Source organism: Papilio xuthus, unplaced genomic scaffold (assembly GCF_000836235.2).
Source record: "Papilio xuthus unplaced genomic scaffold, Pxut_1.1 DF826949.1, whole genome shotgun sequence".
Classification (NCBI taxonomy): Eukaryota; Metazoa; Arthropoda; class Insecta; order Lepidoptera; family Papilionidae; genus Papilio; species Papilio xuthus.
Genome location: NW_013531700.1, coordinates 287,629 through 301,014, shown reverse-complemented (window position 1 = coordinate 301,014; position 13,386 = coordinate 287,629). Strand labels below are relative to the sequence as shown.

Here is a 13,386-nt window from a genome sequence, read left to right as displayed (position 1 = left end):
TATTTGTTTACATTGTATAAATATTTTGCATCTTTTATTACAAATAGCAATTGCTATTTTTTTTTTAGATTTTGTATAAAAGTTATAACACTCATTATTTTCTTTGTTTTTTTTATACTGTTTAAATATTTGAAATTGTGAAATCTGTATCAATATATTTTTAACGATATCTATGTGTAGTGATTTTTTGCTGCTATAGATACGTAAGATTAACAATAAAATTTAAAAATAACTTCATAGCCGATTTTTATTTTTCTATACTACTTAAATGCAAAAACCTACAATAAATTAATTCAGAAACATTCATACACTTGTAGCAAAATGCTATGAGGAACAGTAAGCTTGTTTGTTATAATATACCTAAGTACCATTTTCCAAACCAAAGAGTATGTAAAATGCTCCTGACAACAAAATGTGTTAATACAAGTATCACGGCAGCGTAATCGAATGTGTATAATAGTCATGAAAAAATATATGCAGACAAATGTTATTTATTTCTACTGCCTAAGGTTTTTTTTCTTTTATATTTTTCTAATGGCTGCTAATGGCTGTAGAGTCGCATTGTCTATGTTCATTGACTGTACGTTTATTGCCTTTAACATCTTGACATTTTATAAAGAGAAAAATTAACAGAGAGACGTCAATTTGTCTATGGCGGCCGGTGTTTACGTGGGGTGGTGATTAATTTAATAATTAAAAATGTGTGAAGAAGCAAACCTAAAATTATATTTCATGTAATAATAACGTTATTAGAAGCGTTAGACTTTAATTCCCCTTCTTTCTTTATTAAATTAAATTTCCGTAAAAAAACTACATAAACAAAATGTTTCTGATATTATTTACGTAAGTTATTTTTATTTCGTTGAATATTTAATATACTTTTTAAAATAACAAGAATTAAGACACGCAAATTACAATTTGAACAATATTTTTATAATTTGTGATAAAGGTTATGTTATTTTTTCCATATGTTTTAATAAATTGCATAATACATTACCAACTAAAGTACATAAGTAAATATTGCATTTATCAAACTTCCAATGTCTTTAGTAATGCATACATCATCATAAATATTCTTTCAGGTTACTCTTTGTTCTACCTGTGATGATAATGGGATTCTTATTTATCTCTGCATTTGTAATTATTCCCTTCGCATTTATTTTCGCGTCATGGTATATGAGAGTTAAGGAGCGAAAGAAGGAAAGGCGAGAAAAGGAGGGATTAAATGTTGCATTCTTTCACCCTTACTGCAATGCAGGTGGGGGTGGGGAGAGGGTACTCTGGGTGGCAATCAAAGCTGTATTGACAAGGTAAATATTTAACTTCATAATCTTTGTTAATCCTTATCTCTGAAATCTATTCATATATGATGTACTATATTATGTATATTACATTAAGGTTTCCGAGTTCAACTATCTATGTCTACACAGTGGAGACGGCAGATTCAAAAACTATACTAGACAAAGCACAAAACCAGTTCAATGTGGTAGTGGAACCAGAAAAACTGCATTTTGTACGGCTCAGCACACAGAAGTTGATTGAAGCTAAGACATATTCATATTTCACACTATTGATGCAAAGCTTGGGCTCTATGGTGTTGGGTATGGAAGCGTTGTTGAAGTTGAATCCAGGTAAATAATGTGTTTTAACTCAAAAGCAGTGTACAACCATTAATTATTGTATAAAACTTGTCAAATATTAACAAAATACTACAGGTTTTTATACAAAATGCATCCCCTATGTTTCCAATCTAATTATTCAATATTTTCCAGATATCTTCATAGACACCACTGGCTTTGCATTCACATACCCCATCTTCCGGTACCTAGCTCAATGCCCAGTAATCTGCTACGTCCACTACCCCACAATCACAGCGGCTATGATGCGTAGAGTCAAACACCGTATTGTGGCTTACAATAACTCAAGTATAATAGCAAGAAACCCACTCTTCACTTGGTTGAAGTTAATTTATTACAAGATTTTTGGTTGGGTAAGTATTGCTAAGTTTTCTTGTATGTCATTGTGTCACAACAATTTGCACAAACTTGAAGAGCCACTTATATAACTGAAAACTATTATTCTTTTAAGAGAAATAACTCTTCACATGTCATGTAAGAGAAGAAAAGAATCACATTTGTAAAGGAATCTCATAAGAGATGTAAATGTTTTCATCAGCCTTTTGGGCATAGTCATTTAGTATTCACATAGTTTTTTTTACAGTTGTATGGTGTAGTTGGGCGATGTGCGGATGTTGTGATGGTGAATGGTACCTGGACTGAAGAACATATCAATGATGTGTGGGGTGTCCCCTACGCTACTCATAAAGTTTACCCTCCCTGTGATGTAAGTCTCTTATATATTATGTAATATAAATGCAAAAGTTTAGATGGATGGAAGTTTCTTAGCAAGTAACTTCAAAAAGGCTAAGATGGATATTTGTCTGTTACTATATACTGTTTAGAATAGTATATAATATGCAACTAGTATTTTTTTCTAGCAATAGCTTGTATTCCACAATTTAAGTTTCCAACTGATCTTTGGTTGACTGAATTTTGTTACTCATAGATAATTGAGGTGTGCCTTGCAGGTGACAGAGCTTAAGAAGTTGCGATCCCTGGTGAAAGAGTCAGATCCTATCAGGATCCTGTCGGTGGCTCAGTTCAGGCCGGAGAAGGATCACCCGCTGATGCTGCAAGCTATGTATGAGTTGAGAAACTTGCTCGTCAAGAACGAAATGTTGTGGAACAAAGTATGCACATTTAGAGTTTTTTCTCAATATCATAATATAGACGTAAGTTCTAGTGAATTAGGAGAAATATATGTAATCCATAGAAAATTAAATAGTTACAGGCATATGTTAGTTATGTTTATAGTCAAACATAGATAACTGGCCCAATGATAGAGTTGCGGCCAGTGAGTTTAGTTATCTCGGAAAATATGTAAAATGTACAAAAGAAACTCGACGTCGTCGTAGAAGGGTATGCTTGTTCAGACGTGCCAAATTTTTAATTTTGTGCATGGTACTATATTTGTAACATTGCTATATTATCGCAGATCAAACTGGTGCTGGTGGGTTCCTGTCGTAACCGTGAGGATGAGGAGCTGGTGCAGAACCTGAAGGACCTGGCGCGCCACCTGTCGCTGGAGGAGAGCGTGCAGTTTGTGGTGAACGCGCCGTATGCTCGCCTGCTGCAGCTCTACCAGACCTCCACCGCCGCTATACACGCCATGTGGAACGAACACTTCGGAATCGGTTTGTGTTACTTTGTTTTACTATTTACAAGATGTCGCCCGCAATTAAAAAAAATAATGTGTTTTTCTAGACTATGTTCTACATGTATGTTAAAATTCAGCAACATCCATGCAGCTGTTTTGGACATATCTTGTAATAAACATCTATCTATCCATACATACATACAATCGTTGGCATTTATATTATTATAGTAAGATTTTCCTTATTTCTGTTCTACTGTCAATATCTGTTTTTTTTTTTGTTTGATTTACATTTTGTTTTAAATATTAGCAATATATATATATTTTTCCTTAATATATTTTGTAACTCTTCCAAGTAAACTTTTAACAATAGTGGATTGAACTGTAAGATCAATAGTCTGTTCAGTTAACCATTAGGTTATTAGCATTTTGTTTGAGGTCAATATTTGAAGTTGTATGTATGTCTGTATGTAGGTATTGTGGAGTGCATGGCGGCAGGTCTGGTGACGATAGCGCACAGGTCTGGCGGGCCGCTGCTGGACATCATCCAGAGCTCCCCGGTGAGGACTGGCTTCCTGGCAGCTGAACCCGAGGAGTACGCGCGCGCTATACTGGAGGTGGTCGCTCTCTCCACTGAGGACAGGAGGAAGATGATTGAAGCTGCTCGGTGAGTTGTCACTTCGTACTAGTAGACTTTTTAGCATCGACTAGGTAATATTTTTTTTTCTTAAAATAACTTATTTTACTATTTTTAACTTTTTATACATAATTTATTTTTAAATTTTTATATTTTTATCTTTTCAGGGATTCCGTGGATCGTTTTTCGAGCGTAGAGTTTGAGAAATCCTTCATTCGCGTCACTGAACCTCTGTTCGTAATGACTTGAACATTCGCTTGTTGCTTCGTTGTTATTCCATTAGATGTAAGTGTAATTATAAAATAAATTTTACCAAAGTTTGTATGAGTATTTTTTTTATACCAAAACATAAATAATTTGTCAAAAAATACTTATAATACATGTACATAATACAATAGACAAATTGATACTAAAATTTGCAACAAAAGGAAGGTTTGTAATTATATACAAATTTGATTTTATTTAAGACTTTGTAACAAATGCAATTTTTATAAGACTTTTTAAAGATGTGAAATAAGCAGTTATTTTATTTAATAAAATATTTTACAATCGTAACAAAAGTAGACAACTTAATAACAACACATTTAGTATCACTTAACTCCAATGGAATGTACTTAGGGTAACTTAAGTAGATGCACTGCCGACCCTGTCTCGGGGTATTAACCTCAGCTCGGAGCCGTGCTTCAAGAATACATTACCTAAACAAAAAAAAACAAATATTAATAAATTGCATAACTTAATTAGAGTATTATTTTAATTAGTTTGTCTCCTACTTAAATACAAAGTAATTTGATTGTCCACTAAACTGTTCATGATTTCAGGAAATAAATTATGTGATAACCAATCTGTCTATAAGGCAAATTATAGGATGTTTAACTAGATTCTACAGGTATATTTAGCTACATACCAGCGGTTTGTTGAGGGTTGATGCCAATACCGTCGTCAGTAATGATGGCACTGGTGGCTGGCTCCACTCGGAACTCCTCTGCCGCGAACTTCAGCACCGCAGTGAATGGTGTCGCCTCCGGCACGCTTAGTCTGTGTCCACGCAATACACAAATAAAACCTAAGATCTTTTTCCACAAAGCTATGAGCCATTACTAACATACTACCATTGTGAGCAGTTTCGTAGTGGAAAAAGGGTTTTAAAGTTCCTTCAAGTTCAAGAGCGTCGGTGGCTCAGGGGTCAAGCACTTGACTTGCAATCTGCAGGTCCTGGGTTCGAATCCCGCCATGTATTAATGTGTTTTTCACAGTTCTAACGGTGAAGGAAAACATCGTGATGCAACCTGCATATATCTGAGAAGAAATTCAAAGATATGTGTGAAGTCAACCAACCCGCACTTGGCCAGCATGGTTGACTATGGCCTAATCACCCTTAACTTAGGGTAGGCTCCGAGCCCCTCAGTAGGGATGTATAGTGAGCTAATGATGTATGTATGTATGATTGATGTTTTTGTAATGAGCAATAGAAATTAATATTCTTTGAACTTTTGTAAATTAAAATAAATGTTTCTCACATATAGAGAATTGTATGGGTAAATATTGACGAACTTCATTTTCATTATATACCATAACATATATACTAGAATTATTAATAGAGGACAATATTAGATAATTACATATAATTAATACATAGTACTCAAATTATTACATACTGATAAAGCTATATGCAAGTCAAAAATATACTTAAAGTTAAAATAAACAATTAATAAATCACTATAACAATATATTGTTCCAGAAATCTACATCACATGTATTCTGAACTTGTTCCAGAAACTCTATTTTAAGCTCTTCGTTTTCACAAATCTTTCGCAAAATACTTCTTAGTTGGGAATAGGTCAAATCTATATAAAAGTATTCAGCTGACATATTCTCTTTTAATAACTTTCCACAATCAAGTAAAGCTTTTAAAAGCAACATATATAAATTGTTATTTTCTACACAAAAATCCACTAAATAATTTTCATGTAACATGTATAAACTTCGCCAAAAACTTTTATATTTTACATCTCTACACTGCATTACATATTTAAATGTATTAACAATATTTTTAACACCATTTATATATTTTGTATCTTTATTTAATGAACAAGTGACTAATATTTGTATAGATTCATTATTTTGAAACATATCCTTAATAATTGGCTGGCAATCTTCATAATCACTATTATTTATCTCAAACAGAAATAATTCACTTTTTAATTTCAATAAAGTATCTTTTGGAAATTCTTTAGATATGTTTGTTAATAGTGTTTCTTTTGAAGCAGCTTCTAAAAAGAGATCACTCAAACAAACCTCTAATTTCACTTCAGAGAATAGTTCCACAAACAATTTAAATCCTACATCTAATAAATTAGTTTTACATGATGAGTCTATGATCTTTTTCATTATGTACTTTGGTGGATCTTCTAAACATTTCTTTAATAAAACATTGGATACATCATCACTGTTCAAACATGATATAAATTCAGTAATCACAGACTTCTGTTGTAACATATCTAGACAATTTACAACATGCTGAGCTATTAAAAAAACATTCCTTAACTCATGTTCAGATGTATCATTGTTGGGCCAATCATCTAACTGACATAGGTGAAGAAAGTCGTTCATAAAGTCAGTAAATTGTTCAACAGCCATTCTCAGGCATTAGCAGTCAGCAATTGTTCATCTGTTAACAAAGATTACAACCTATTGATACACTTGCCTATAGCTTTATCTGTATTTTATAAAACATATCACCACGCTTATAGTAAAATGACTACGTTTATTGTATATTAGGAAAATAACTTACACTTTGAAAGGCAACTTTGGGTCCGAAGTCAAGGTAATCTTGAAAGTTACTTTAGACCTGAAAAATAAATTTATGAATTAAACTACGAAAAATGTAGTAAAAATTTACTTTATACAATTATTTCATTTTCACTTACATTTTGTAAGAAATATAAATGAATTACAATTATATTAATTTAATTCAATGTTGCAAAATTGATGACAATGACGTGACGTACACACGTTTTTGACAATAGTTGTCAATGTCATCAACTGAAGTGGAAGAATATTTAATTAAGACCAACATTACGATTTTTACCTTTAAACAGTTAACAAGAAAAGTATACAATATAACAAAATTTTTTACAAAGTAACACACATAAGTATGTTTTTATATGACCACTGCTTTTCCGTATATGTATTTGTTTACAAAATATCAAATTTAAAGCTGACTAATTCTGACAGTGTAACTTACTCTCTGACAACAGCTGACAAGTCCAACGATGACAGACCAAACCCACCAAACATAAACAAATTCGTGTTCCAGATCCATAATAACATGGATACGATCAATATTATGTGTAAAAATCAATAGCTTTGATTCAGATACCTGACTTACTTAACGTCCGTTATTCAACCAAGCAAAAACCATGTTACTGAAAAGAAACATACTTGAAGATTTGACTATTATATCGTGTGGCGGTGCACTTATTTGTATAATCCTTAACTATGTAACAAATATTTCTCCTATAACCGGAATTTGGTTTCATTTGTATTTAATTACGGTCTTCGTAATTTCCGTTCTATTTAGCTTCAAGTTTATTCAGTGGCTGTTACATCTGAACAAACCAATTAAATATGATATTGAGGGATTGGTTAAAAAGTATCCAACCCTTTCTTTTTTGCCTGGTATTTTGCCTCGCACTGAAAGAAAAATATGTAAAGAACCGAAAGAATATGACATAAATGAACTTAGTATTATATCTACAGTGTTGGAAAGGAAATTGGTGTCATCATGGTATATGGAATATATTTCGCCTGAAATCGGTTTCCCGTTTGCTTGTAAACAAATGTTGGATCAAATGATTAGCAAGACATTTCAGGTTTGTGTTTTCTTCATTACAATATTTTATACAAAAGGACATATAAAATGTTATATTAAAATTTCTGTTTTAGATATGTGAAAAAATTGATACCAAAGATGTTTACGTTGACATCTGTGCGGTAATTACAAGCCATTTAAAAGAGTATAGCAAAGCATTGAAGAGACATGAGGAGTCACCAACCACCCCTGTGGAGTCCCTGTACAAAAAAACTCACCCCATATCTAATGACAAGAAGTATGAATCAGCTGATCATTGTGTAAATTTACTCCGTGTTGTACTAAAAGAACTTGTTCCATGGGAATTATGGGATACACCGCAATCCGAAATCCTTGTTAGGGTATTGTCTAAAAAACTAGACATTTTCATTGATAGTACATTATCTGATCCAATCTGGTTGAATGATAAGTTGCTATCGATAATAAAAGAGAAAAAAGATGAAGGAAAACTTGATTTTCCAATGCAAGAAGAATTTAAAGAAACAGAAAATAATTCTTCTGAAGAAATTTATACAGAAATCAATCCATTATTCTCTAATGTAGAACCTACTTCATTAAACATCAATACAGTTGAAACTGTAAAAGGAGTAGAAGAAGGAAGAGAAGAGTTTCAAGAGAGAATGGAGAGTATAGTAGAAGAGAAAGCAGTTCAGAGTACAGACCCAATGGATATCAAATCATCTCCAATACTGAGGCAGAGACGGGGTCGTCAGGGCAAGAATGAAGTTAAGATTTACGATAGAGTTATTGAAGGTAACATTAATGTTAATCAAATAACTTCAGTTTTAGACTAATTATATTTTTACGTTTGAAAATTTCCATAAGAAATTAAAGAATCATTGTTATTTTATTATTTAACCGACAGTTCAAAGCAGGTTAAATACTTTTTCACAAAAATCCTTTTATTTTAAAAAATGTTAACTATTCAGGGAGCATGAAAACCTGGGAGACAGACATGGACCTGCAATGCATCAGCCTGGGGCAAGACCTGCTGGCCAGTTTGGACGGGGAGATCACACTCAGCAGGCTATGGGGGCAGGATGTGGATCCTGACGGCAGTCCTAATCCACCCAGAGCTAAGTCACCCCAACCTTTTTGGTTTGGTAAGTACAGTTGAACCAGGATAAATGAAATTCACAGTGTTTTTTTTTCACATATAGAGGTTTCTCTCTAATCTGAGTTTGTTGCTTTGTAGGTCGTCCGTTGAGACGAGATAATGACACTTTTTTATATAGATTTTTAGGTTATCCATCTGTGCTGTAAATCTTAGAAATGTAAAGGTTGTAAACCTAACTTGTTTATAGAGAGTTAATTTCTGTACTATTTTTTTCCCTTTCTCTCTTATATAATGTAAATTCCAGGTGAAGAAGATGCAATAGAGTTAGAATGTGGAGACAGCAGCCCTCAGAAGCCAAGCGAGCCGAGCCCCGTGAAGAAGGAAAGCAGCCCCAAGCCGGCAGAACTCCTCAAGGATATCCAGAGCACGGTCCACCACGCCAAGTCTAAGATAGGCGACCTACAGGTCCCATACACACACATAGATGTGCCCCGCAAGCATTCCAGTGTATGTCTTTCTGCACGAACTTTCCGCTTTCTTCGCTTTAACACAGACCATGCATGATTTCAAAAGAATTTCATTTGGCACGTCGCTACTATGGACTACTCTTACTCTCAATGTGCCAACTCAAGGTACAATGGCAGACAGATATATGTGTCAAGACAAGTATTAGTGCATTTGGAACGCAGTTGCGATGTATGTTTAGCTTCACGCATGAACCAATGTTGCTTGCAATAAAGCATGTTTTACTACTGTTTATTCTTTAGCCGTGTTAGATAAAGAGAGCGGGAATGAATTTTCAATTTCCAAAAAGTGACAAAGATGTTAGAGAAAATATATGCATTTTTCTACTTCCTGTTCTCGATTCGTTGTGAAAATCTTCAGATTTGTCTCCAACGAGTGCCTGATTCATTCTTATATTATATTGGAATGGAGTTGTAGGAATTAGTTGGTGTGCAGGACGAGGCGGCCGGCATGATGGAGGGACTGTTGGACTTCGGCATCGCGGGCATCAAGAAGGGCCTGCGCTTCACCGGCCTCAGTGATGACTCACAAGTTAGTACTAATAAGTTAAGCATTGAGAAGTAAGTATAACTCCAATCAAACATGTCGGTGGCTCTGAATATTGGAACATGGAAGTAGCTTGGATAATAAATATTGTCGTATTACACGATTTTATGGAGTTAACTGTTTGAACCATCAAATATCTTAGTAGTAGTTTTGTAATTATTTTTAAGCTAGAATCAATGGACTTTTTTTTGTAAATTTCACATTTCCATAAGTTTAGATTTATTGCAATTTTCTTTAAATTAATTATATATTCTTGGGTATCCAGGAGAAATCTCCATCGCATCAGGCCAAGGACAAGGCCTCTGAGAAGATCTCTCCCCCGCAGGATATGGGCAGGAAGCCCATACAGGAACACAGAGATATTACTATCGCGTCTGCACACAGTACGTTAATATCATTAATTTTGCTGACTTTGTTGAAAAACATTAGGGTCTTTTAATCGTGTTTTGTATTCGTATAAGTAAGATTAAATATATCCATCAGATGAAAATGGTGCCGTCCCACAATTGGTGAAGCAACATCGAGTCACGTCACAGGATAGCATGGTAAGTTTAAAACAGTTTTTCTGCCAAGAAGATAAACAGATGAATCTGTTTTCAGTAACATGATGATAGCAGGTTCAGTAAACATTGTTTGAGATGTCACAGGGCAGGCGCGCGGGCAGCTGGCCCCCGCAGGAGGGTGGGGCGGAGTCCCCGGAGCCCGAGTACGAGGAGGCGGCAGACCTGTCCACCAGCATCGCCAAGCTGCGCTGTCTGCTGCAGCAGCGCGCTGAGACTGCGCAGTACAGGTTCACTGCACATGCGTACCATCTAATATTATAAGCATTTAATCTGGATTTTAGAAGAGTATATTAGTAGTATTAGGTAGTCAAAGGTTTTCAAAACAAATAAAAGTTAAACCTCGAAATGGTCAGATTAAACAGAACTGGTCGCTTTTAACATAATTTATTTTTCAATCGACTACAAATAGTGTTTATTCAATAATAAATCTTAGATCTGACGAGATCTGGTGGGAGGGTGCGGAGGAGACGCGCGGCAGGACGCAGCAGCACCACTCCTCGCGTCCTGTCGACACCGCCACACTCGCCGGTGTGTACCACTTCACACATACTTCTTCACTTTGCTTTATATATCGTCGACGTATATCGACATCTTTTGTTCAGATGAGTATGACATGAACATGGAGAGAAACTCCTCGCCGGGACAAACCTCCAACAATATGCAACGCTTGGACAAGTAAGTGAAACAGATTACCTGAGGAAAGTGGAGCCGTGTGTTTATTATAACTTGGTACATCTGTCAGGTTGTTCCAACGGACGGTGACGGGCGTGTTCAACTCTATAAAGACGGCTGTGGGCGCGGAGGGGGCGGAGGGCGCTGAAGGCGAAGGCGCACCACGTCCGCGAGACTGGCACTACGTGTGCACCTCGCCGGACCTCAGCGTGAGTAGTGAGCTGTGAGCACGTGGTGGTGGTGTGTGTGTGTGTGTGTGTGTGAGAGTGACGGCGGGGTGTGGGCGGGGCGTGCCGGCAGGTGGGCGGGGCGGTGGCGCGGCTGGTGGGCGCGCGGCGGGCACTGGGGGAGGTGGACGCGGCGCTGGACCCCCTGCAGCCCCCCGCCACTCCGCCCGCGCCCGACGTGCCGCCCGCTGACTTCGGTAACACATTCACTACTCATATTATAATACATAAAAAACAATTATATTTCTACTGTTCCTTTCGAAGATGATAAACAAAAATGTTTCTTTGGAACTAAACAGAATGCGTTGTTGTGTAAATTTTTCGACAATATTCTCAGCAAAGTTATAGTACTAACTGAACTACTCGAGTCGTTTAATGGTCACTTAGGAAACCGTAATGGAAAATTCTTTTACTAAAGCAATACTTAATAGGCTTTAAATGAGAAGGGTGAGGGAGTGCTGTTAGAAGAGTTTCAGTGCAGTGTGTGTGTAGAGGAGTGGTGCAGCAACTGCGGCGCGGGGTGGAGCGGCGCGTGCGCAGTGGCGGGCGCGGCGGGACTCTGCCGCTCCCACGTCGCCTTCCGTCTCGCCACGCTGCTCTTTGCTGGTAAATCTACCACTAAACTAGATAACAAGTATCATAGAAAACTTTCAAGTCTTCTAGAAAGAGATCTCTACTCTTAAAGGAATGAATCTCCAGTTCGTCTTTAGTGGGCGGTATCCATAGTTACGTTCTTCTACACCGAGTCAACTCACTTATAATTTGGTCTTTATCCTATATCAGTAGCCATAAATCGAATTAGAGTCATGCTATCCATTCCCAGCAATCCCTAAATTCCAGACCTAGCGGAATCTCTGCTGGCCTCCTGGCTGGATGAGCTAAGCGCGTGGCTGCGGCAGCAGGTGTTTGTAGTGTTCCAGCAGCTTTCCGGAGATGAGCTGGACCTCACCAGCAAGGGGGACCAACTGCGTCCCCTTGATATTGACGAGACGTGTGCCGCTATTATGGCGGTTATACCCGGTAAGCATATAAAACTATAGAATATTTTTTATTAAGCGCCTCAATTCCCGTGAGTGAATTGCCACTGTTTGCCTCTAGGAGATATTAACAGCTTCACCCCGGGCTTGAAGTGGCCGAGCGCAGATGACACTTAGCCTAAATCTCGAACTGTTTAGATTAAATATTGTTCTGGTAAATAAAATATATCACATGACACAATTATATCGTGACCTGATACAAAGTCAACGTCATCTAGCGCCGTAAAGTTAACTATGTGTTGTTTGTCAGAGATGTACGTGTTCAGCGAGGAGGGTATCTCGGCCGCGGTGCGTCTCTCTGTGTCCAGTCTGCGACACAAGGACCTCAACAAGGACCTCATGTTCCGCACCCTGGACCTCATGGTGGCGCGCTACAAGCACGCCGCCGGCATCACTTCCACCTCATTCGATGCCAACTAACATGATAATGCTCTTTTATACATCATGTTTCAAAACTCATCATTTGATAGAGTTTTGAAACATGCTGTATAATGTGTGAAGATTGTTTACTGGAATTTAATTTATTTACATGTTGTATCGAGTCAAGGGAAAGATAATAATTACTTCTAAAGTATATAAATGAGAATATTTTAATTAATATATAGTCAAATGATCTCGTATTCTAAGAATCTTGTACTTCATGTACATTCACTATTCATTAATAAAATATATTAAATGTTTTATGTTTTATTTATGTATTGAACATAAGATAGTTTGTGTTTATTTTGAAGAAGAAGAAAATAATAAAACAATGACCATTCCAAATGATTTATTTTTCGTTTACACGAACATTACAGATATATCACAGAGAGCGCATACAAAAATGCAAACAATATTTCAATTGTTGCGTCTATCAGTTTCCACTGCCGAAACATGTCTACATAAACATCTATATCTTTTTAAACGACGATTATTTACTTACATTCTACACTTATAAGAGAAAAGAAGTTCTCTATAGGAATTATCGTCTACTTTGGTCGTTCAAAAATACAACATTTGTCCTCACATTTAAAACAACAAAAATATGTCGGTTTC

At 36.3% G+C, this 13,386-nt stretch overlaps 3 protein-coding genes across 3 annotated transcripts; 2 read left to right on the top strand and 1 right to left on the bottom strand.

Annotated features, from left to right (window-relative positions):
* The first annotated feature begins 652 nt into the window (after positions 1-652).
* On the top strand, positions 653-4,172 carry Alg11 (ALG11 alpha-1,2-mannosyltransferase). Its single transcript, XM_013316162.1, has 9 exons — positions 653-843; positions 1,083-1,310; positions 1,399-1,631; positions 1,773-1,990; positions 2,221-2,343; positions 2,588-2,749; positions 3,055-3,253; positions 3,688-3,880; positions 4,018-4,172. Exons 1-9 carry the CDS (start codon positions 824-826, stop codon positions 4,097-4,099), a joined length of 1,458 nt encoding a protein of 485 aa, XP_013171616.1. The 5' UTR covers positions 653-823; the 3' UTR covers positions 4,100-4,172.
* A 175-nt stretch (positions 4,173-4,347) lies between these two features.
* Ufm1 (Ubiquitin-fold modifier 1) lies at positions 4,348-6,872 on the bottom strand. Its single transcript, XM_013316163.1, has 4 exons — positions 6,781-6,872; positions 6,645-6,701; positions 4,758-4,888; positions 4,348-4,548 (listed from the first exon to the last, which is right to left on the bottom strand). Coding segments are annotated over exons 1-4 (264 nt in total). The 5' UTR covers positions 6,783-6,872; the 3' UTR covers positions 4,348-4,474.
* An 85-nt stretch (positions 6,873-6,957) lies between these two features.
* LOC106120565 (uncharacterized) lies at positions 6,958-13,031 on the top strand. The gene is made up of 15 exons (XM_013315916.1): positions 6,958-7,725; positions 7,799-8,477; positions 8,654-8,827; positions 9,086-9,288; positions 9,742-9,837; positions 10,118-10,235; positions 10,336-10,397; positions 10,491-10,642; positions 10,849-10,943; positions 11,018-11,090; positions 11,158-11,310; positions 11,652-11,661; positions 11,746-11,920; positions 12,155-12,334; positions 12,602-13,031. The coding sequence occupies exons 1-15, from the start codon at positions 7,273-7,275 to the stop codon at positions 12,769-12,771; spliced, it is 2,793 nt and encodes a 930-aa protein (XP_013171370.1). The 5' UTR covers positions 6,958-7,272; the 3' UTR covers positions 12,772-13,031.
* The last annotated feature ends 355 nt before the right edge of the window (positions 13,032-13,386 follow it).